The 24,678-nt window shown below is 39.9% G+C and overlaps 1 protein-coding gene across 1 annotated transcript in view; it reads left to right on the top strand.

The window, feature by feature from the left end:
- The window catches only part of LOC124804704 (protein groucho), a 721,164-nt gene that overhangs the window by 665,216 nt on the left and 31,270 nt on the right, over positions 1-24,678 (top strand). The window contains exons 14-16 of the mRNA XM_047264963.1: positions 11,778-12,027; positions 16,967-17,146; positions 23,069-23,353. Of these exons, the coding sequence (XP_047120919.1) occupies positions 11,778-12,027; positions 16,967-17,146; positions 23,069-23,353 (715 nt within the window). The remainder of the gene's footprint in view (positions 1-11,777; positions 12,028-16,966; positions 17,147-23,068; positions 23,354-24,678) is intronic.

Raw genomic sequence — 24,678 nt, forward strand, 5'->3', positions numbered from 1 at the left:
TAACTACTGGATACATTCATATGCTACTGTTAACATGCAATAGTGAAGTTGCTTGTTGGTCATAAAAGACTTATCACTTTTCTGCCCATTCTTCAATGCTTCTTCAAAAATTTTGTTACAGAAAATGAACACAATACTTGATGAAATGAAGCACATTACATTGGTGTGTGATGATGTGATTTGCTACTGACTGTTGTATGACACAATTCATTCTTAGATTGGTTGTAGGTATGTTAGTTGATCTATGAAATTATATTTCAGTCACTTTCTTATTCTTATCAAGGTATAAGTGCAACTATCAAAGAGCCCAGTATGCAGATAGAGAATCATTTGAAAGATATATCAAACTTCTGAATTACTAGCCCTGTCTTCTTCCGTATATTGTTGGTCATGTTCTATTTTCATCTCTTTGCTGAATTGTACAATGTAGGATTATGAAATTTTTCATTTCAACCCAGTTACCTGATACTAGTCTCTTCAGATGAACATGATTTCTCTTTCTTCTTTTCTTCTCTCTCTTTATTATTTTATTTATTTATTTATGATATCATTACTTTTGATCAGTACGAATGCATCATCTGCAAACCAAACTGTGAAGAACTGATATTTACGGGCAACTCATTACATACACTAGAAACAGAATGAACCCTAGAATGGAGTCTCGAGAGGCACCTTGTGGTATTGTGCTCTATTTGGGGTTATAGAAGGTTGCATTTGAAGTGTAATGCATCCTGATTAGTTATTTTGCATCTGATTCTTTGTTGTCCTGTGAAATAGCTTCAGAATAATGCTATTTACTAACTGGTAAAAGTATTATTTGTTGACACTGTAATTTCCAGCACATATTGCAGTTTCAGGATTGCTTGAAATCATTCTGTAAGTTTTTGTCTTTAGTCATTCTCTGGTATTGAGTGACAGTTTATTTGCTATGATTAAAAATCTGTATACATAGGATATATTCCTAATGCTTAATCTTTCTTGAAGATGCCAGCATTAACAGAGTTAATTTTTTCAAGCCTAAATACTCTACTTTGTGATTCATTTATGTTTAGTTTACTGTGTCTATTATTTGCACGCTTTTATTTACAGTCTCATGTTGATAATTGCCTCCTTCTGAAGCTATTTTCCATTTGATTCTGTGTTTCTTTTTAAGTTCTGCATTTACTGTGAGTGAGTTTTATAAACATTTAAATATTAAATAAAAAAAATTCAGTATATAATTTGAATGACAATCTAAGTAAAAACAACAAAAATATATTCTAAAGAATAAGCAGTGAAATATCCTTAGTGATAATATACTTTATAATTCCTGCTTTGCTTTCTCATAATGTATTGTCACGTAGAAGAAGGTTGTAATGTTATGTGTGCCTCACTGCTTTTTTTTTCTTTAACTAATTTGTGCCTGATTTTATTCTGAGAAGCTCAGTAATGTATGTAAATACCGTAAATGTAAATGTGATTCAAAAAGTACTTGAAGTGAAGTGAAGTGCAGCTGGACAGCAAGAAACTCTTTAGTGCGCAATCCCCGCAAAGATAGTATTAGAGAATCTTTGAGAGTGGACTCTAAAAAAAGGGCAATTGATTTTATTAAAAAAAAAAGACTGTTAATCTGTACCTTGTGGAAAGAGGATGTGTTGCTAGACCGTCGCTCAGAACGTATTGGTACATTTAATGAAAATTGATATTTTAGTGATAAAACCGAGTGAAGTATTTGTAAGAGTTGCCAAACATTTATGTATACAAATTTTCTGGAAGTGAAGAATAGAAATATCCTGTTTTTGGAAAAGGAGGTGAACTTCATTGTACTGTGAGTGAGTTTTATAAATATTAAATTAAAAAAATTCAATATATATTTGAATGACAATCTAAGAAAGAACAACAAAAATATATTCTAAAGAATAAGCAGTGAAATATCCTTAGTGACAATATACTTTATAATTCCTGCTTTGCTTTTTCATAATATATTGTCACGTAGAAGAAGGTGTAATTGGATGAATTACAAACACTAACTTCACTTAACGAAGGTTTATTCAGCACTTGCACATACAAGAGCACGGAGCAAACTGCCTCCGGCCAGAACACATACGATATATATACAGTTACACAACATTCCAGTACAATGATTCTTGACATTTGTGGGTACTTCTAGAATGTACTCGAACTGAATATAGAAATTAGAATTTTACAGTTCAGGTGAGTTTTGAACTCACGACCCTCCATGCAGCAGTCTAGTATCAAACCACTACACTACAGTGACTGTGCTAATTAGCTTCTTCTGCGACATTGCTCCCTCCTTAAGAAAACAGCATCTCGGTGTTATGTCCTCCTAGTCCGGGGATGAGTCATCAGTTCTGCATACTCCGTCTCCCGATGACATGTTCGCCCTGGTGGTGATCTTAGAACTTCCTTTGCCGCTACGCTCTTCATCACCTTTCCGCTTGTTTCCTGTCGTTAGAGCTTTGAATTTACCCTGGGTTGCGGGATCCTTATAGGGCTTCATTCAAAGGATGTGGACCGTATCTCTGATCTTTCATCTTCTTGTGTCGGGGTCAAAATCTTCAACTTCATAAGTAACATTAGACAACTGTCTTACAACCTTATAAGGTCCAAAGTAGCGCCTGAGGTGCTTCTCAGAGAGACCAACCTTCCAAACAGGAGTGAAGATCCAGATGAGGTCACCAGGCTGGTAGACAACAGGGCAGTGGCTCGCGTCATACCTCCGATCGTTTTCTTAAGCCTGCAGCGTGTGGAGTTGAGCTAACTGCTGAGCTTCCTCAGCTCTGGCTAACACCTGGTCAATGTAGTTATCGTCCACGTCATCAGGATGTAACGGAAACACAGTGTCCATCGTCGTCGTCACCTCATGCCCATGCGCCAGGAAAAATGGCGTAAATCCTTTGGTGTCTTGTTTGGCGGTGTTGTAGGCAAATGTCACGAAAGGTAGCACCTCATCCCAGTTGCTCTGCTCAACATTGATGAACATTGATAGCATGTCAGTCAAGGTCTTATTAAGGCATTCAGTTAGCCCGTTAGTTTGCGGATGGTAGGCAGTCATCGTGTGATGAGTAATGGTGCACCAACGGTTTATCTCTGTCACAAGATTTGATTGAAAAACTTTACCTTCATCTGTAATTAACGACCTTGGGGCACCGTGTTTTAATACCAGGTCTTCCACGATGAATTTGGCTACCTCGGATGCTTCGGCTGTTTTCATGGCTTTTGTAATGGCATAGTGTGTCAGATAATCAGTGCATCTGTTGCCACTAGCAGACGTTGGAAATCATCCGAGGAGGTCAATCCCAACACACTGGAAAGGGGTTTCAACTTGTGGAATTGGTATTAGTCGGCCAGGTGGTTTCTGACGAACTGCTTTTCTCCTCTGGCACTCTCGACAGTGCGACACATAGTGACGGACACTCCTAAATAAACCTGGCCAGAGAAATCTCTTGTAGATTCTATCGAATGTCTTAATAAATCCTAGATGTCCAGCATCAGGTGTGTCATGGAATTTCTGTAGAACATCTAAGCGCATGTGTTTAGGAGGAATCACTGTTAGCCACTTCCTTCCAAACGGATCAAAGTTTTTCTTGCAAAGTAATCCATTAACTACCTTAAATTTTCCTTTCACATCCTCTGACTGATTTAAGGCAAGCATAATTTGAGGTATCTTGGTGTCCTTCTTCTGCTCAACAGAGAGATCCTGGAGTCCAGCAAGACAGTTTCATCAATGTCTTGATGGTCTTGCACAGGGTTTCTTGAGAGACAGTCGGCATCTTGGTGTTTTCTTCCACTTTTGTACACTATGGTAATGTCACACTCTTGAAGACATAGTTCCCACCTGGCGAGTCATCCTGTTGGATCCTTAAGATCTGTCAACCAACAAAGAGAATGATGGTCTGTAACAACTGTGAATGGCCTTCTATAGAGATACTGTTGAAATTTGCATATGGCCCAGATCACTGCAAGACATTCTCTTTCTGTAGTTGAGTAGTTTCTCTCGGCTTTTGTAAGTGTCCTAGAAGCATAGGCTATAACCTTCTCTTTTCCATCCGAAATTTGCACCAGAACAGAACCAATCCCATACCCACTGGCATCTGTGTGTAGTTGTGTAGGTGCTTTCTCATCATACAGACCTAGTACAGTGTCAGTCGTCAGAGATTTTTGCAGCACATCGAAAGAATCTTGTTGAGCACCACCCCAGATAAATTTATCATCAGCTTTTAATAACTCTTGGAGTGGCCTGGCTTTGATACAAAAGTCTTTGATAAAATGACGATAATAAGAACATAATCCGAGGAAGCTTCTCACATCGCTGATACTTTTAGTAATAGGAAATTCCGTTATAGATCTTGCCTTTTCTGCGTCTGGCTGCATGCCTTTGTTTGCGACAAGGTGTCCATGTGTTCTGATTTTTGTTGCTTCAAAGAGACACTTTCTTGGATTAAGTTTCAGTCCACCTTGTTGGAGACACTTAAGAACGGCCCTCAGTCTTTTTATGTGATCGTCAAATGTCTCTGAGAACACTATAATGTCATCTAAATAACAAAGACACATCATCCACTTCAGGTGACTTAGAATATTATCTATCATCCGTTCAAAAGTTGCTGGTGCATTACACAAACCAAACGGCATTACCTTAAACTCATACATGCCCTCAGGGGTGATGAATGCAGTTTTCTCACGATCAGCCTCATCTACTTCGATTTGCCAGTGTCCCGAGTACATGCCCATGGTTGAGAAAATCTTAGCCCCCTTCAGACAATCTAGAGTATCATCAATTCGTGGAAGGGGTTAAACGTCCTTTTTGGTTATCTTATTAAGCTTCCTGTAATCAACACAAAAGTGCCAACTGCTATCCTTCTTCCTGACAAGAACCACTGGTGATGACCATGGGCTCTGTGAAGGCTGAATGATATCATTCTTCATCATTTTCTGTACCTCATCGTGAATTATTTGACATTCCGTTGCTGACATACGGTATTCTCTCTGGCTTATTGGTTGGTGGTCTCCAGTGCTAATGCAGTGTGTCACCGCCGATTTGTCTAATTTGCTCTTCACCTGTGGATTGAAGCATTCAGAGAACTCTTGAAGAATGGCAAGTAGCTTCTTCTATTGTTCCTTTGTGAGATCTGGTGATAATCGAGCTATAAGATCTTGTCTCGTAGTGGTAGCACCAATTTTGCCCACAGACTCGGCATGGGAGGTTTCTATGATGCTCAGCTGTTTGCCAATTAAATGCTCAGTGTCTGCTACGCACATGCGTCTTGGAAGGATCTGCGGTTCTCAGTGACAGTTAACTATCCACAATTCACCGAATCCATTTTTAAACAAGACGACAGAGGCTGGGATGACCAAGTTATTCTTCAGTGGTATGCTTCTCTTACATTCCACTACAAGATTCATGGGTTGATGCATGACATGACACATGACAGCTACCTTTCTAGTGCTGACTGCAGGAATGATCACTTCATCCAGCACACACAGTCTCCACCCACATGGATGTACATCTTCCTGTCCACAGTATCTCATCTTGTCTAGTATAATCTTCGAGCGACCACAATCTATAATTGCCTGAGAAGCTTTCAAAAAGTCCCATCTGAAAATGAAATTATGATTACACTCTTGTAAGACGATGAATTCTAAGGGCTGTTTATGGCCACTTATACCCACACGAATGGTACATCTTCCTGTAGGTTTTACATATTTCCCATTATCCACCTTCAGCAGAGATGTTTTGTTGTTGACGAATATGATTTTCTGCAATGGTGACAGTACTTCTCCAAAATGACTGAATATGATGCTCCTGAGCCCATGAGAGCTGGGACTGGTCGGCCATCCATGAGGATATCGACGTAGTTTCTTATCATTTTTGTAGTGATTGACGGTGGAGAATTTTCCTCTTCGGCGGCGTCACCTCCAAGGAAGGTCGCACCCTTTAGTTTTCCATGTTGCGGCAGATAGGTGATTGGCAGGGGCTTCTAAACGGCGATGGAGAGCTTGATTGGCGTGTTGGGGAGCATCCTCTCCAGCAGCTAGCTTGCGGTGGTGGTGACCTATGTCGTCCTGCACCCACATCTTCTTGTTCATCTTCGTTGTCCCGGAGTTGGCGTCAGCTAAGATTAGTTTGCTGTCTTCTGTCGCAGGCGTCATCAAATATCTGCCACCTTTCTAGACAATAGTGCACCACATGTTCCGGTTGTCCACAGTGGAAACATACTGGTTGGTTATCCTGGGTCCTCCAGACGTCAGTCTTCCTTGGTGCCCAAACAGGTTCCTCACGCGGCATTGTAGGAACATAACTTCACCTAGGTCTCGACTTTTTCACTGTTTTAAAGGGAAATGAAGGACGAGAGATTTGGTTCAATGTCTGTTCCACTTCCTCCCTTATGACCTCTTGAAGTGTCTCAGTTTTTTGCTCATCTTGCAATCCAAGTGCCTTCTGAACTTCCTCTTTCACTATCTGACAAATAACACTTGTGAAATCAATTTGTTCCTCCATCACAGACATCGATACGATGTTTGGAAGCCATTCAAACTTCTTTTGTGTAATTCTTTTTTGATGCATTGTCTCGATATACTGGCACCATTTTATGAAGTCGTCTGCTGTCGAAACCTCCTTCAGCAGTAGGGCTTGATACATGTCCTCAGCAACACCCTTCATGAGCTGTGCAACCTTATCTTCCTCCTTCATTCTAGGATCTACTATTTTACACAGCTCCGAGACGTCTTGAATGTAGGATGCTGTAGTTTCTCCTGGACGCTGTGCCCTGCACTTTAATTTATCTACAGCACTTCCGTCATTGTATGTCACCGAAACACTTGCGCAGTTCCTCCTGGAATACTTCCCAACTTGTGAACTTCTCCTTGTTGTTCTCGTACCATTGCTTGGCAGTGCCCTCCAAGTAGAAAAATACGTTAGCCAAACACACGGTGTCATCCCATTTGTTAAATTTGGCTATATGCTCATATAACTTCAGCCACTTGTTTGGATCTTGGCCGTTGTCACCAGAGAACCTGGAAGGATGTCTCATGTGATGGCACACAGTTGCTGTCATCGTAACATCCTCTTCTTCTGTCTCCGATAGATGACGATCTGTTGAATATGGCTCGAACTCGGGTTTCTTGCCACGTAAACAGCGGCTCTGTCGTAGCCTGATGGGAGCCACTGTCGATAATGTGCGCTATCACAAGTTCTAATACCCAGTGTCTCCACCACAATAATAACATGTAGAAGAAGGTGTAATTAGATGAATGAGGAACACTAACTTCACTAAATGAAGGTTTATTCAGCACTTACACATACGGTATATATACAGTTACACAACATTCCAGTACAATGATTCTTGATATTTGTGGGTACTTCTAGAATGTACTTGAACTGAATATAGAAATTACAATTTTACAGTTCAGGTGAGTTTTGAACTCACGATCCTCCATGCAGCAGTCTAGTATCATAACCACTACACCACAGTGACTGTGCTACTCAGCTTCTTGTGCGACAGTATACTGAACAAAAAATGAGAATTCTAAAAGACCAAGAGTTAGCAGAAGTCAAAGATTTTTGTTATCCTAGTAGGGATTTTCATTATAAACTATTCCCTACTGTTGTAAACTAACACATAATTGATCCAAAGAAAAATTAACAAAAGAAAACCATGTAATTATGAGACAGAATTACTGGCCATAACTTAACCTTCAGGACTGTCAAAACACACACACACACACACACACACACACACACACACACACACAAACACTATAACTAGGTCTCTAGGTGGTTTGGTGTGGTGATTCTCTACTGGAGATGGATGTGGGTGCAGATGAAGAAGACAGCTCTTGGATACAAGAAACCCTTTATCACTATTTATTTCCAGTGATCAGTCTTTGATGCTGTTAGTGTTGGTCCCTGGCAAATGTGGCAAATGCGCTGACAGGGCATTTCCTTGTCTGTTGATCTCTCAGCCCAGACCTGTCAGTGGTAACACAGACCATGCACCACTACCATTGCTGCTGGTGTATCAAGGAATATCTTGTGTTACTGGCCTGTAGCAGATGGCCAAGTGTTGGCTGCTGTCATCAAGAATACAGCAGACTGCAACTCGTCCCAGTGGCACAGGGCAAAGGAGTCCTCAGTTTGAACCTCAGCAGATGAGAAGGTAGCTGATCTCCAAGTGTCATTGACCCACAAAGGCAGCAGAATGCTGAACTGGCCAAGCACCCAGAAAGTCAGGCGGCAGTCCGAAGTTCGAGTGGTGGCGGCCACGTCATTGATGTGGTACTGACTGTCACAGACTGGACATCGCAAAATGGCCCAGCTCTTAGACAATGACAGGTTGGTCTCAGGCAGTTTAAATACAGCTGTTTGGGGCTGATCATGCAGAAGTTATTGCATTTCTGTGTCATGTGGTAACATTTCAATCAGGGGCCAGTGACTGGTGTCCCCACTTTCACCATGCGGGAGGAGGTCAGTGTGGAAACAGGTAGATGGCGGAGAGTTGCTGCATCAGCGATTCGCTGACTGTGGCTACTGGAGGCAACTTCTAATGTCCTAATTACAAGACGGGGCTGTGGCCTAGGTCCATGGCATTACACTTCCTTTGTCCTAGGAAAATCTGACTCTCCAGATTCCTGTTTGTGAATGGCTGCAACATAAGCACTGACTTATTTACAATTATTTAAGCTTTGTGCCCTGTACTTCAGTTGATCCTGCACACTATTTACACTTCCTTTGCTGTTTCACTTGTACTTGGTACACACAGTGAGTTTTTGGTTCATGAGTATCAGGGTGACTTCTCAGCACTACAATCTGATTTCCTCATATCTACTCCTCCCCGTATCATTTTCTACAAGTTTAGACTGATAACTTACTACCTATTGTTAATGGCTGTCAATTAGAATATACATACTGAGGACTAATCTCTTCCTTAACCTGTGGGGAACAATATGACCTATGTGAACTGAACTGAATGGTATGTGCACTGGCCTATTGTTTGTTGATTCTGGCCTGTGTGAACTTAGACAGTTTTTGCACTGCATTTTTATACTGTAGCAATACAGAAAAATTTATTTACAACATTAAGAAATCGATGGCAACCATGCTTTGGTCATGTTTTCAAGACATTCCATAAACTATTACCCTTTTCACACTTAATTAATTCCTCTCGCTCTGATAGTTTTATACAGCAGCCCTGCTTGAAAAGCTTTCCAATACCACTAACCCTGGTATAGACACTATACCAGCTCCACCTGTGGTGTACACTAATCCAGTAATTTTTTCGCTACTGGTGCTATACCAACTCCATATGTGCTATCCAATATCTCTGTAATTCTCCTTAATTCTTCCCTGGCTACAGGTGCTATACCAGCCAAACCTGTGCCATGTATTTAAAAAAAAGCCCTTTAATTCCTTTACTTCCACACATCTTCCTTACATCTGAAAGACTTTACCACTGTGTCAAATCTTTCTGTTGGTTGGCCATTGTTGGTGAATCTATTACTACCATGAATAATGCTTCTCAAGAGATGTGGAGCAGTTTAGTTGATGACACCATGGCTAGTTATGTATCTCGTGCCTGTGTGGCATATCATTACTTATACTGTTTTGAGATGATGCAACATGATGTGAAGACAATAAAACCTTACCAAACAATACTTTTACAACTCCTTATTCTTGTTCTAATTCATTCGACTCCTTACTCTTCTTCTAATTCATTGTCACTGTACCACAGCTTAACCTTATCAAATAAGCAGTACCTGTTAACTATTTTCTTTTAGGGTCACATTCTGCCCAGTTCTTGTCGTGGCATATATGGTACAGTTATCATCCTTAACATCCTCAAACATTTCCTCTGTAAATTCGTATTTAAAACAAAAGCTTTACAGCTCTTCTGGCTTATCCTTGAAAAATTACCAAGGTTTTTGGGATACCCAAAGTTTCCCACACTTCACCCAGGCAGTCTCTTGGCAGTGGCTGGCGTAACGCCCATTTTGGTGGCACACTCAGCAAAGTATTAGGTGTGGTTTATGCACAGGACGGAGCGCCCAGGTAAATTGCACTGGGTGTGTGTTACAGGATTGAATGACTCAAGCCTTAGTCCTTTACCGAATACTACAATGCTATCTAATCCCGACATTGTGGAAAAAAATAGGGAGAGATCAAGCCCAAGGATGTAGGGATTCCACAGGTGATTTGAAAAAATTCGAGCTGCTCCATACAGATAGTGCTGCTGTCCATGGTAATTCTTCAGAGTTCTGTCTTCCTGCCTTCTCTTCTTGTGGTAGTTTTTTGATCAGTCGGTATTCTTTTCCATCCATCCACTCCCCTTTCCTCTTCAGAAAGGTGCTGCTGTTAAATTGTGCTTTCTACAGAACCATGGAACTGACTGCTATCTTCTGTTGGTTATCCATCTTCATCTTCAGTGGTTCTTCTGACACCAAATATGATGGTGAGAAGAAGGAAACACTAGATGGATATAAAAAACCTTTATTACTGTTTATTTACATTTTTCAGTCTATGATGCTGCTAGTGGCTATGCCAAATACACTGACATGGAGTCTCTCAGTGTGCTGAACTTGCAGCTCGACCCTGTCATCACTAGTGCAGACTGTGTGCTGCCTTTTTGTCGAGGAATGTCTTGTATTATCGGCTCTTAGCTGGATGACCAGATGTCAGCTGCTATCACCAAGAATACAGCAGACTGCAACTGGCTCCAGTGGCACAGGGCAAAGGAATCCTAAGTTTGAACCTTGTCAGATGCAGAGAGCTGAGATGGCTAGACCCTGGCATCATAGGCACAGTAAAGCAGCAGAGTGCTGAGGTGCCCAAACACCCAGACTGAGTGAGATGGCACAGGGGTTAGTGTACTGGATTCACGTTTGGGCCATCCAGATTTAAGTTTTCCGTGATTTCCCTAAATTGCTTCAGGCAAATGCTGGGATGGTTTCTCTGAAAGGGCATGGTTGAGTTTCTTCTCCATCCCTGAAGCATTCTGAAATTGTGCTCTGTTCCTAATGACCTAGTTGTTGATGGAACATTAAACAGTAATCTTCCTTCCTTCAAATACCTGGATGGTCAGGTGGCAGTCAAAGATTTGAGGTCCAGTGACAGTAGTATCATTGGTGCAGCATTGACTGGCACAGACTGGATGTCACAATACAGCCCAGCTGGTCAATAATGACAGGCTAGCATTGGGAGGTTTAGATACAGCTGTCCGGGGCTGACCATGCAGAAGTTATGGCATTTCTATATCACATGGCAACTTCTTGAACAGGGGGCAGTGTCCAGGGTCCTAAGTGTTGTCATGCAAAATTAGGTCGGTGCAGAAGCAGGCATACGGCAGAGGAGTGCTGCTTAGGCAGGTCGCTAACTGCTGCTGCTAATATCCTAGTTATGACACTGGACTGTGATCTTGGTCCATGATGTTCTAGCTTTTGGAATTATTAGTTTCTCCCTTGGGGAGGAGAGATAGATAGTTTTAGGAAGGTTAAAAAGGAAGGAATGACTTGCACTTATTTTGTAAACATCCCCAACTTATCCCCCTATCTTCCTTGTGAAAGGAACTAACAACTAGGGTGGTGTTCCTTATTTTTTGTGTCTCAGCAGCACTAAATATTTTGCTTCCTGAAAATAAGTATTGGCCAGCAGTTTTGCCTAAAAATTTTATGAACTTTAATTCATTCCTTTAATCACACTTTTACTGTTTAGCTTTATTTACATAAGTTGGCAAGAAATTACAGCACAAAGGATTCAGAAAGCAAATAATATTCTTTTGTTTCAGGGCTTACTCCTTCCATATGAATGGTGAAGGACAGTTGCAGCCTGTACCATTTCCCACAGATGCACTGATTGGCCCAGGGATTCCAAGGCATGCAAGGCAAATTAATACATTGGCACATGGTGAGGTGGTCTGTGCTGTTACTATAAGCAATCCAACTAAGTATGTGTACACAGGTGGAAAAGGCTGTGTTAAAGTTTGGGATATCAGTCAACCTGGTTCCAAAAGCCCTGTGTCCCAGCTTGATTGTCTTGTGAGTATGATATTTGTAAAGTTGTGGGTATGGTTTTTGTGGACGTGGAGTTGTTATACTGTTGTAATTATCATCTTGAAAAAATAAAGAATGTTTTGTTTGTTTGCATGTACATGTGGCAGTCCTGGTTCACAGTGAAGCCCCCACACAATAGTAGCGGTGCTACAACAAAATGGGTTTCTCCTAGCAGCATCGTATGGTACTGTATCCGACACAACTGCAGAAATGTACTTGCAAACAAACAAACAATTAATTGAAATTTCCTGGCAGATTAAAATTGTGTGGCAAACTGAGAGTCTACTATAGAACTGGAGAGAGAACTTTATTATGTCACTTTATTTTTTTGAGGTGATAATTACAGCTAAAACTATCACACAGAGCTCATATTTTAATTTTGTCAATAATTAATGACTGATGTGCATGACACAATGTTTGACACAACTGCAAGGATTCTTATAAAGTTGAATTCACATTATTTTAGTTGGGAGTGTCTAAAACAAATACTTTCTTTGTGGTATTGTGTCTACAACTAAAGAGAGCAATGTTGTTATATATTTAAAAAATTCTGTATATATATATATAAAAACAAAGATGATGTGACTTACCAAATGAAAGTGCTGGCAGGTCGACAGACACACAAACAAACACAAACATACACACAAAATTCAAGCTTTCGCAACAAACTGTTGCCTCATCAGGAAAGAGGGAAGGAGAGGGAAAGACGAAAGGATGTGGGTTTTAAGGGAGAGGGTAAGGAGTCATTCCAATCCCGGGAGCGGAAAGACTTACCTTAGGGGGAAAATAGGACGGGTATACACTCGCGCACACACACACATATCCATCCACACGTATACAGACACAAGCAGACATATTTGAAGACAAGGCGTTTGGGCAGAGATGTCAGTCGAGGCAGAAGTGCAGAGGCAAAGATGTTGTTGAATGACAGGTGAGGTATGAGTGGCGGCAACTTGAAATTAGCGGAGATTGAGGCCTGGTGGATAACGGGAAGAGAGGATATATTGAAGAGCAAGTTCCCATCTCCGGAGTTCGGATAGGTTGGTGTTAGTGGGAAGTATCCAGATAACCCGGACGGTGTAACACTGTGCCAAGATGTGCTGGCCGTGCACCAAGGCATGTTTAGCCACAGGGTGATCCTCATTACCAACAAACACTGTCTGCCTGTGTCCATTCATGCGAATGGACAGTTTGTTGCTGGTCATTCCCACATAGAATGCGTCACAGTGTAGGCAGGTCAGTTGGTAGATCACGTGGGTGCTTTCACACGTGGCTCTGCCTTTGATCGTGTACACCTTCCGGGTTACAGGAGTGGAGTAGGTGGTGGTGGGAGGGTGCATGGGACAGGTTTTACACCGGGGGCGGTTACAAGGGTAGGAGCCAGAGGGTAGAGAAGGTGGTTTGGGGATTTCATAGGGATGAACTAAGAGGTTACGAAGGTTAGGTGGACGGCGGAAAGACACTCTTGGTGGAGTGGGGAGGATTTCATGAAGGATGGATCTCATTTCAGGGCAGGATTTGAGGAAGTCGTATCCCTGCTGGAGAGCCACATTCAGAATCTGATCCAGTCCCGGAAAGTATCCTGTCACAAGTGGAATGACTCCTTACCCTCTCCCTTAAAACCCACATCCTTTCTTCTTTCCCTCTCCTTCCCTCTTTCCTGATGAGGCAACAGTTTGTTGCGAAAGCTTGAATTCAGTGTGTATGTATGTGTCTGTTTGTGTTTCTACTGACCTGCCAGCGCTTTCGTATGGTAAGTCACATCATCTTTGTTTTTAAATATATTTTTCCCGCGTGGAATGTTTCCCTCTATTTTTTTTATACAGATGATGTGACTTACCGAACGAAAGTGCTGGCAGGTCGATAGACACACAAACATACACATGAAATTCAAGCTTTCGCAATAAACTGTTGCCTCATCAGGAAAGAGGGAAGGAGAGGGAAAGACGAAAGGATGTGGGTTTTAAGGGAGAGGGTAAGGAGTCATTCCAATTCCGGGAGCAGAAAGACTTACCTTAGGGGGGAAAAAGGACGGGTATACACTCGCACACACACGTCACATCATCTTTGTTTTTAGATATATATATATTTATGATGAACATGATATTATCTTACCTTAATGTTAGATTTATGTTGACCATGACTTTGCACCAAAATATAGAACTATGTAAAGTTTCTCCAGTTTTTCTTGTTGCATGTTGTGCTGTTTATACGTGGTACCAGAAAACTGACACTTGTTGTTAGCCAAAAATACCATGTCACATTATATTCATCTTGGTTATGACATCTTGTTTACTGGTATAAGCCTGTATTTAATGGCACATCGAGAGTGATTATATTCTTTTCAATCATTATATTCTTTTCTCATGTACAACAGATTCAATGATTTGTACACTGCATGTAATGAGAATAATAAATCACATTTCGGTAGATCACCAGAGATAATCCTTGTCAAAGATAAAACTTGTCTATTGAACTGTCATCTCCCAAAGATAAAATTTATCTGTTGATTCTGCAGTCCTACTGTCCATATATCACCAAATTTCATGGCATTTTATTTTCTGTTATTGTTGCACCGAAGTTCATATATTTTGTTATATTGTGTTTTTAGCAGTTTTTAGTAACTACTGTTTCAATGAAACTGTTCCCTGATGCTTCATTCTGGCTTTGTTGTTACCACAATTTCTAATTATTGCCAGTCCAAATTCAAAGAAATCCAGTGAAGTATAGCAGACATGATCATTTCATGTACAAGTTTTTATCACTGACATTTTAATTTTTATGTATTAATGTATTACAAATAAAATATTTAATGTAGCTGGGTAAATAAACAATTCACTCATCGAGCAGTGGCAAGAGAAAACACATATAAAAGTTATGGGCATGTGCAAGATTTTGGAGCCAGTGGCTCCTTCTTCTGGCAGAAAGATTGAAGGGGAAGGAAGAGAGTTGAAGAAAAAGGACTGGCAATGCTTAGCAAATGGAGAGAATTACTGAAAAGTCAGCAAGAATTCCAGGTCAGCGGAAACTTACTTGTTGGGATGAGATGGAAAGGCTGAATCAGTCTTTCCTTCTCAGCCTGTCCATCAAATCTCCTTGACCCGGAGTTCTGGGCAACTTATCTGTAACTCTTCCCACCTACTAAACCTTGCCAGGCTCTTTCCTTCTTTCTACCTTTTCCTTCAACCCTTCTGCCGGAAGAAGGAGCTACTGGCACTGAAAGCTTGCGCATTTCCCTATCTTTTACACATGTTTTCTCCTGCTCCTGCTTGGTGAGTAGATTTTTTTATCCATCCAATTACATTATATTTTCAAAAATTGATTATTTCCCTTGAAACTAAGTATCTAGATACAAGGGGCATTTGAAAATTCCATGCAAAAATAAAAACTACTCATGTGTTTGGGGTAAACCTTTTTCATTTTTCGACATAGTCTCCTTTTAGATTTACACATTTCGTCCAACGCTGTTCCAATTTGTTGATCGCTTCCGAATAATAGGAATTGTCCAAGTCTGCACAATAGCTATTAGTTGCTGCAGTCACCTCCTCGTTTGAATAAAATATTTGTCCTGCCAGTTATTTCATCAAATTGGGGAAGAAATAGTAGTCTGGGGGTGCCAAGTCTGGAGAATAGGGGGGATGTGAAACGAGTTGGAATCCTATTTCCATTAATTTTGCGACCACAACTGTTGAGGTGTGTGCTGGTGTATTGTCGTGATGGAAAAGGACTTTTTTGCTGTCCATTCGCCAGCATTCTTCTTGCAGCTTGGTTTTCAAACGGTCCAATAATGATGAATAATATGCACCTGTAATAGTTTTATTCTTTTCCAGATAGTCAATGAGGATTATCCCTTGCGAATCCCAAAAGACAGTCGCCATAACCTTTCCAGCCAAAGGAATGGTCTTCGCCTTTTTTGGTGCAGATTCTCCCTTGGTAATACATTGTTTAGATTGTTGTTTGGTCTCAGGAGTATAGTAATGTATCCATGTTTCATCCACAGTGACAAAAATGATGCTTAAAGTCCTCTGGATTCTTCCTAAACAGCTGCAAACCATCCTTGCAACACCTCACATGATTCCGTTTTTGGTCAAGCTTGAGCAATCGTGGAACCCATCTTGCGGATAGCTTTCTTATGTCCAAATGTTTATGCAAAATATTATGTACCCATTCATTTGAGATGCCCACAGCACTAGCAATCTCACGCACCGTAACTCTTCTGTCATCCATCATCATGACAAGGATTTTATAAATGATTTCTGGAGTTGTAACCTCCACAGGGCATCCAGAATGTTCAGCAACACTTGTGCCCATATGACCACTCTGAAAATTTTGAAACCACTTATAAACTGTTGTAATCAAAGGTGCAGAGTCACTGTAATGTTCATCAAGCTTCTCTTTAGTCTCCTGAGGCATTTTGCCTTTCATAAAGTAATGTTTAATCACCACACGAAATTCTTTTTCATCCATTTTTTGACAATCACTAGACTTCCTTGATTCACACAAATGCCAAACACAAAGAAATAGACCAATATGGCTGAAACTTGGTGTGCGTTCTTTCCAAAGATTCTACTAACTAAACATGACCTCGATACGAACCAGTGGTGCCATCTCTCGGACTTTGCATGGACTTTTCAAACCCTCCTCGTACCTACATCCTGAATGGACACAATAACACATAAAGTAATAGGTTCTAGTTAGTTGGAGAAAAATACCTTTAATATTAGTGTCTCTCTCTCTCTCTCTCTCTCTCTCTCTCTCTCTCTCTCTCTCTGTATAAATTACTACGCTTTGTCTTTCAATCACTTATTACAACATTAGGATTATTAAAGCATTTTTTTCCTTGCAACTGTTGTAGGAAAAGAAGTATGTTATAAGTGTACATTCTGACTGTAACTATATTTCCCCTTATTTATGTTTCAAACAGCAAAGAGACAATTACATCAGATCAGTTAAATTGCTGCCTGATGGAAGAACTTTAATTGTTGGCGGGGAGGCAAGTAATTTAAGCATATGGGATCTGGCCTCACCAACACCACGTATTAAGGCTGAACTAACTTCAAATGCACCAGCATGTTATGCTCTTGCAATTAGTCCAGACTCGAAGGTCAGTGAATTTCAAGTAATGTCATGCATAATTGTAATTTAAGCTCAATATTTTATTTTTGTTGAAATTATGAGAAGAAAAGAAAAATATATAATTCAATGAATACTCAGATGTAGTAACTTATTCTTTTTCCTAAAATTTTTCTGCTTATGCAGGTTGTTCAGATGTAATGACTAGAATGTGGATTTTTATGTGGTAAAATATAATATTGCATTACAGTGAATGGCTAAGACCATGTTTAGGCTGTCAGTCATAAAAAGAGTGATGATGGTCCTGGAACAAGACTTTTTCACATTACAGGGTGTAGTCCATGGTATATGTTGGCAGTCCTGCACATTTAAATATAGTCAGTTGTTTAATTGTGAGTCCATGAGAAATGATGCAGAAGTGTCACCATTCAAAGCAGCAGGAATATTCCACGTATCTTTGCAACTGTGGTTTGCTGCAAATCGAGAAGTGCTTTTTTGTGCAATTGTATTTGACCTTACTTCAGCCTACCTTTCCGAGTGCTGCAAAGGCATGCTCAGTCTTACCAACTGCATCAGTCAAAAGCAAGTAGGAAGTTTCTAAAAAAGTTTTGATTACCTTTGTTGTTAATGTAAAATTTGATTTTATGTAAACCAGGTATGATCTCAAATTTATGTTAGAATGCAAATCCCACAAAATGGCAATTGAAGAATCAACCTCTGTATTTTAACTGCTGCTTAATAAGCAGTTTTAAACTGCATGCATAATACTTAGCTGTACTTCACCAAGTACTGAAGCCTATGATGATATGATAAGGGGATAGGGTAACTTCCTGAGCCATGTTGTGAAAGAGTATAACTTTGCATGCTAGTCTAAGAAAATCTTTTTTCATGTTTGCGATCAGAGCATCAACACTGTGAAAAGCAATCTGCATTATCTTGGAATTTTTTTTTCATGTATACAGCCACATCAGTTTAAAGCAAAATACTATTATCATAGCAAACAGCTTTAGGCAGCAGAAATTTCATCGATTCATTCAGAAGTTGAGCAATGGAAATTTCAACCCTCGGCAATTTAATAGTAATGGTGGAGAATACCCCCAATTCTGTGGATCAGTTGAGTCATATTTTTTGTCAATAACCACCCAGATATCTGGACTGTTGCATCCCTGGTGTATTCTGTTCATGATATTTTTGAAGCACTGTGGCAGATAATACATAGGGAGGGGAAAGGATGAGAAAGAATATAAAGCATTAAAGGTTTTTAAGATTTTTATGGTTCTTTCTCTCTCTCTCTCTCTCTCTCTCTCTCTCTCTTCTCTCTCCCCCCCCCCTCCCTCTCCCTCCCACCCCCCTCCCCCTCCTTGACCCTGCCGTCTTTAAACAAAGAATAAGTGATACATATAAAAACACTTAGTGATGTGGCACATTGATTAATATGTCTTTGTGGAAAGTTCTGGTAAAATATAAATACTTTAGAAGTAAAGGAGATCACTCACCAAAAAACAGAAGCATCGAGACACACACACACACACACAAAAGAAAGAAAGAAAATTTACTAGCTTTTGGAGCAATCCTTTTTCACTACCTCCCTCTTCAGACTTACTTTCAATAGATTATGCATTCAAAATGCTATCCAGAAATTCTTATATAGGTTTCCTGCAGTTTCAGTAGGTGATATGAGGTAAGTACCAGAGATGACTGATTTTATTGCCCTTACTTGTCCAACCTGAGCTTGTACTATCTATGGCTTGTTAATTCTGATCATCCTTTTTCCCTCCCTGCATTTGGTTAACATCACAATTGGACCTGACTGAAGGTCTGAAAAATCGCACACCAGTAAGTAAACAAAACTGTAGGCTCTCTGAATGGCAGTTCCAACATTGCTTTGGTATAAAGGACCAGCAACTCAATTTATTTATTATTAGTGAATCCGGCAATGCTTTCCAATTGCTAAATATGTGGGCACTGAATATACATCCTAATCTCCTCTCCCCTTTTTCTGTGTGTCTTCTCCTCCTCTTCTCTTTGTCCATCTCCTGCTCGTCCCCCTTTCTCTTCATCCACTTCTTCTTCTCCTCTCTCTCACAACCTATCTCTTCAGTCCCCCCCCCCCCCCCCCCACCAAAAAAAAATAATATCTCTCCATCTACTACTCACCGCTCTCTCTATTCATCTTCTCCTTCCCCCTCTCTATGTCCATTTTCTCCTCCTCCCCCATCAGTCCATGTCCTCTTTCTCTCTGACTTTGGGCCTTGTTTGCAAACGAAACCTAGATTGGGAAATGAAGTCGCTTAAACTGAATGGGTAAATCCAAGTAATATAAGGGGTACAGGAGAGACCTCTCCAACTGCTGGATCTGTGAGGTTAGTAGCTTCAATGACAATATTTCTCATACTTTTAATCTGTGAACGGGTGGGATTGCAAAGTTTCAGATGATTCAGATTCCATAGTAGTATTCTAATCAGAAGTTGATCAGAGGCCATAAATAAAACATTCCTCTTAAAACTGATTGCAGCAATGAAAACAAAATGGCACACTGTCATGTATTGTCATTGTTTGTTTAAAATTATATATAATGTGAAAGAAAATGAAGAAACTCTTTGTCTAATGGTTTAAAGGCCATGATATCTAAGTTAAAACTAACTACAGAAAAGAAAATCAAACTGCCCATTTTTGCAGCACACCATTCTCTTTCCTGGTCAAGAGTTTTTTTTGAGATTTTTTACTAACAGTGGTTCCCCTTTATGTATTCCATACATATTTACGTACCATATATATTTAAAAAATGTGTAGCCTGTGTTCATCGGAATCTTTATTAGAGTATCGTGCCACAATTTGAAGTAAATCGATCAAGGATTTTTAGAGTTTTTTTGCCAATGTTTCCCCTGTATCTACTATATATACATTTCTGCACCACATATATTTAAAAAAATATACAGCCATTGTCCATCAGAATATATATTAATTAATAGAGGGAAACATTCCACATGGGAAAAATATATCTAAAAACAAAGATGATGTGACTTACCAAACGAAAGCGCTGACACGTCGATAGACACACAAACAAACACAAACTTACACACAAAATTCAAGCTTTCGCAACAAACTGTTGCCTCATCAGGAAAGATGGAAGGAGAGGGAAAGACGAAAGGATATGGGTTTTAAGGGAGAGGGTCAGGAGTCATTCCAATCCCGGGAGCGGAAAGACTTACCTTAGGGGGAAAAAAGGACGGGTATACACTCGCACACACACACATATCCATCCACACATATACAGACACAAGCAGACATATCATCGCTGCACCGCGACCGGGCCAGCCAACACGATACAGCAGACCAGACCAGAGCAGACTCCAGACTAGCCACAACTTACTGCTACAGCTACACAGTTCCTACTGCAGTCAACACTGCTGTCTGGTCAGAGACCTTGCATATCGCAGGCAGCGCATGAGCAATACATCGAAATCACATCTGCTCGGACCTCTTACAATGTGACAGCAGGACTGTCAAACCACCTGTCATTTTTATTTTATTCGTTGAGATTTTCATACAAAAACACCATCCATATTACCAACTTTTCCAGTGGATTTTCCAAAAATGTTCTTTGTTACAAACCTTGTCCTGAAAATTATTAACTGATTTTTATTTATATAGATTTATTTGAGTTTCTGGCACAGTTGCATAGTTTTTTATGTTTGTGTTCATTGTCAAACCATTGCATCCATCTCTAATGTTTGACTGTAACATAATTCCAAAGGAATATTCAAAAGACATATTCATACACCAGATCAACATACCAAATATCGTTAGAAGAAGTCAACAGGTGCCTTTAGTTGTTTACTGTGTATTAACGTGCACACATTGTTTGCAGTTGTGAATATGGAAATATCTCATTCTACATAGAGAAAATCGTCTTCCTCCCCCTCCTGAACCTTCTCTTTGTAGAAAAAAAATCTGGGTACAGAGGGATATGTTCTGTACATTTATCACAGATTAATATTAATAATATGCGCATTCCATTCCTCTTCTTCTATTGTGCAACGATAACATTTTCTGCGAAACCAGCTGCTGAAGTTTTATTTGTGGAAATAAGACCCCTGTTGACAGTTGCAGTTCAGTGTATGATTGCATTGCAGTCTGAGAAACTGTCTGTTGGTTTGTGTTGTGGGCTCTTTGGCTGATGTTTGTTGATGATTTTTCTGATGTTTCACCAGCTTGAATGGCTGGCATTGTCAAAGCTTCACCCTCCATTGCTGGTGGAGTGTGAAGCTTTGGCAATGCCAGCCAATTATGCTGGCGAAACGTTAGAAAACTCACCAAAAAAATATAAGCTGAAGAACCTGAGACAGAGGCCAACAAGCAATTTGTCAACAAGTGGCCACGAAAGCCTCAACAATTTCATTACAGTCTGTTTAAGGAGTCAGACACTGCAGCATTTTTCAAGTGCTGTAAGTTGAAGGAATTTTCAGTTAGTTTGTGCTCTGACTTGCATGCAGTAATAGAATCAGGAAATTTATTCTATCTCCTTTATCCATATTCCCCTCCAACATAACGTACTGTCACCAACAATGTTTTCTAGTCTTACTGTTCCAGTAGAATAAAATATTAAGTCATAATACTGTACAGAGCCCCTGCACAGTGACCAAGAGATTTTTAACATGACCTGTATCATCCTTCTGTTTATGAAAGAGGTAATACTCATTGAGTAACTGATCAGCATTACTGGTAATTGAAGATCCTGTAGTAGTGGGACTGGGCATGTTTTCTCTCAGTACTCAATTGTTGTCTCTGAGTTTGTGATGTACTTAACGTTTTTTCCTCAGTCAGAAACCACTTCTTTGCAGTTCTACTCATATTAGGCAATTTGTAGCACACAACTTCATACTGAAGTAGCTTTTAAATGTCTGTCAGCATTGGAGGCATCTGAAGTCCACTTTTTGTTGTTCCAAATTGTCACTTCAGTTGCATAGGCGTTACTGTTTGATACGCCTACAGCATATGGGAAAATGTGAGGCCCAACTGTGATTCATCCTCCAAGCAATAAAAAAAATCATCAGCATTCACCTTAAGAATTATTTGCCGAGACTGCTGTATCTAAATCGGAATATCTTGGATATTTTCATTCTTTAATGTGTTATACCATAAATTTGTGTGTCAGCATTATGCAACTGTTGCTGGAAAATTAGTGAAGGAAAAATTTGGCAATCCACCTAATGCAACACTGAAACAACTTTCATATATTGAAATACACAATATATCCATGTTTCTCAGTCCAATAGCCCCAACAGAACTCCTAAATACTATTGATTCACTGAAGAGTAATTATTCAACTGGTATTGATGATATCCCAGATTATATTATAAAAATAACAGCAAGAGACATACTCTCTCCTTTATTAGACATATGCAATTCATTCCTATCATGTGGTGTCTTCCCACAGCAACTGCAAATGGCAAAAGTAAGGGAGACCGAAGAGATGAATGCACTAAGCAGATTCAGAAGGATGTAGGTTGTAGTAGGTACTGGGAGATGAAGCTTGCACAGGATAGAGTAGAATGGAGAGCTGCACCAAACCAGTCTCTGGACTGAAGAACACAACAACAACAACAACAACAACAACACATGTGTGTCTTGTTCTAAACAATTCCTTACTATGAAAGAAATGGTTTACACTACAGCCATAACACCAGACTAAAGCATGACATCTGCTGTGAACTTGCGTTTCTATTCTTTATTATAATTCTTCCTTTTTATATATTTAAGTTAATGGGTCAGTGTTCCTAATAGTGGAGCCCCTTTTTTTTTTTTTTTTTTTTTTTTTTTTTTTTTTTTTTTTTTTTTTTTTTTTTGGGGGGGGGGGGGGGGGAGTAGATGTTAGGATGTACATACATTTAGTGATTAAAGGTATTGGCATTGGTGAATTGATGACTAATAGAGTACTGTTCTCTATAAGGTATGTTTCAGTTGCTGTTCTGATGGGAATATTGCTGTCTGGGATCTGCACAATCAGACATTAGTACGCCAATTTCAAGGTCATACTGATGGTGCTTCATGCATTGATATTTCTGCGGATGGCACAAAACTGTGGACAGGTGGCCTTGACAACACAGTACGCTCTTGGGACCTCAGGGAAGGACGACAACTGCAACAGCATGACTTCTCATCGCAGATCTTCTCTCTTGGTTACTGCCCAACAGGGGAGTGGCTTGCTGTCGGCATGGAGAACTCAAATGTTGAGGTATTGTGGTATTTGGGTGGTGGAAGAAGTGGAATAGGATGTAATAAGTAGTGTTCTGAATAGAATATTATTAGAGATGCTAGACTAACTATGTGAGAAACTACATCAAAAAAGGCTCTGTTTTTACAATAAAATTAGCTACAAAAGCATCACATTGGTGAAATATAACTTAAAGTATGAATTACTGGAGTATGAATTACTGGAATGACAATTTGAATAATTAATATCTTGTGTAAGAAATGTTCGTTTTTTGTGTTTTACTTTCAAAAGTATTACAAGCGACTAGAACTGTACATATGGAGACGATGAGTACACCATTGCACATTACCAGTGCAATTGGATTACCATTGCATTTGGATTGAGACCATCTTGCTAGACTGCTGTCTTTTGCACAGCAAGTTTTAGACACACTGTTGTCAAGTGTGCAGGTGAGGTGATGTACAGGTTATACTGCTTGCAGACAAGTTACTAATGCCTCACATGTGGTGGTCATCTCATCTTTTATGCTGTGAAAGCACTTGTGTTCCAGACTTCCGGAAATTACTGTAGATCCTCTCCTATATTGCAACATAATGCAAACCTTGGGAGCAGTAGTATACTATTGTTGGTGCCAATGGATGACATTCTACACATTGAAAAAATATGTGAACCATTTGTTGTTGTGGGAAACTTCATACTGCAGTGATGTTCATTGATCACAGACTTTATCTATTGATAGGTACTTCTCATTTAGAGATATACAGTGAAAATATACATCTTCAATTTAATGATAATACTGTAGTAGTCATGACACACTGAAATTGCGTGGAGGAGCTGCAGTTTTCCTTGAAAAAAGCAAATGGTAAGGAAATGGTTCAAATGTGCAAAGCAAAGGAAATATCTCACAGCAACTCATGAAGAACACGCTGGATGTTGGAGCAGCAATTCTGGAGTGAATGCTTTAACATTGCCAGTAATAGCAGTGCCCTGATTCTGATATTGATAATCTTCACGGCTGGTTTTCTCCCTTCCCCCTCCCCTCCCCTCCCCTCCCTCTCCACCTTCCTCTGCTGTTTCTAGTCTTCATCTGTTAAGTGTATGGCAGAGGGTACTTCCCAGTGTACCATCTCATAGTGTTTCCTGTCATTCCATTCACAAATGGAGTGTGGTTAGATTGACTGCTTAAATGCCCATGTGTACACTGCAATTAGTCTAACTTTTCTCCATAGTACACTGGAGGTATGAATTAAAAAATGCCTTCAGTTACAACTTTTCATGTTTTATTAAATACAGGATGCATTTTGGACCCTGTGGGTCCATCATCAGGTGTAATGTGCCTTAATACA

The sequence above is a fragment of the Schistocerca piceifrons genome, chromosome 7 (genome assembly GCF_021461385.2).
Source record: "Schistocerca piceifrons isolate TAMUIC-IGC-003096 chromosome 7, iqSchPice1.1, whole genome shotgun sequence".
NCBI classification, from domain to species: domain Eukaryota; kingdom Metazoa; phylum Arthropoda; class Insecta; order Orthoptera; family Acrididae; genus Schistocerca; species Schistocerca piceifrons.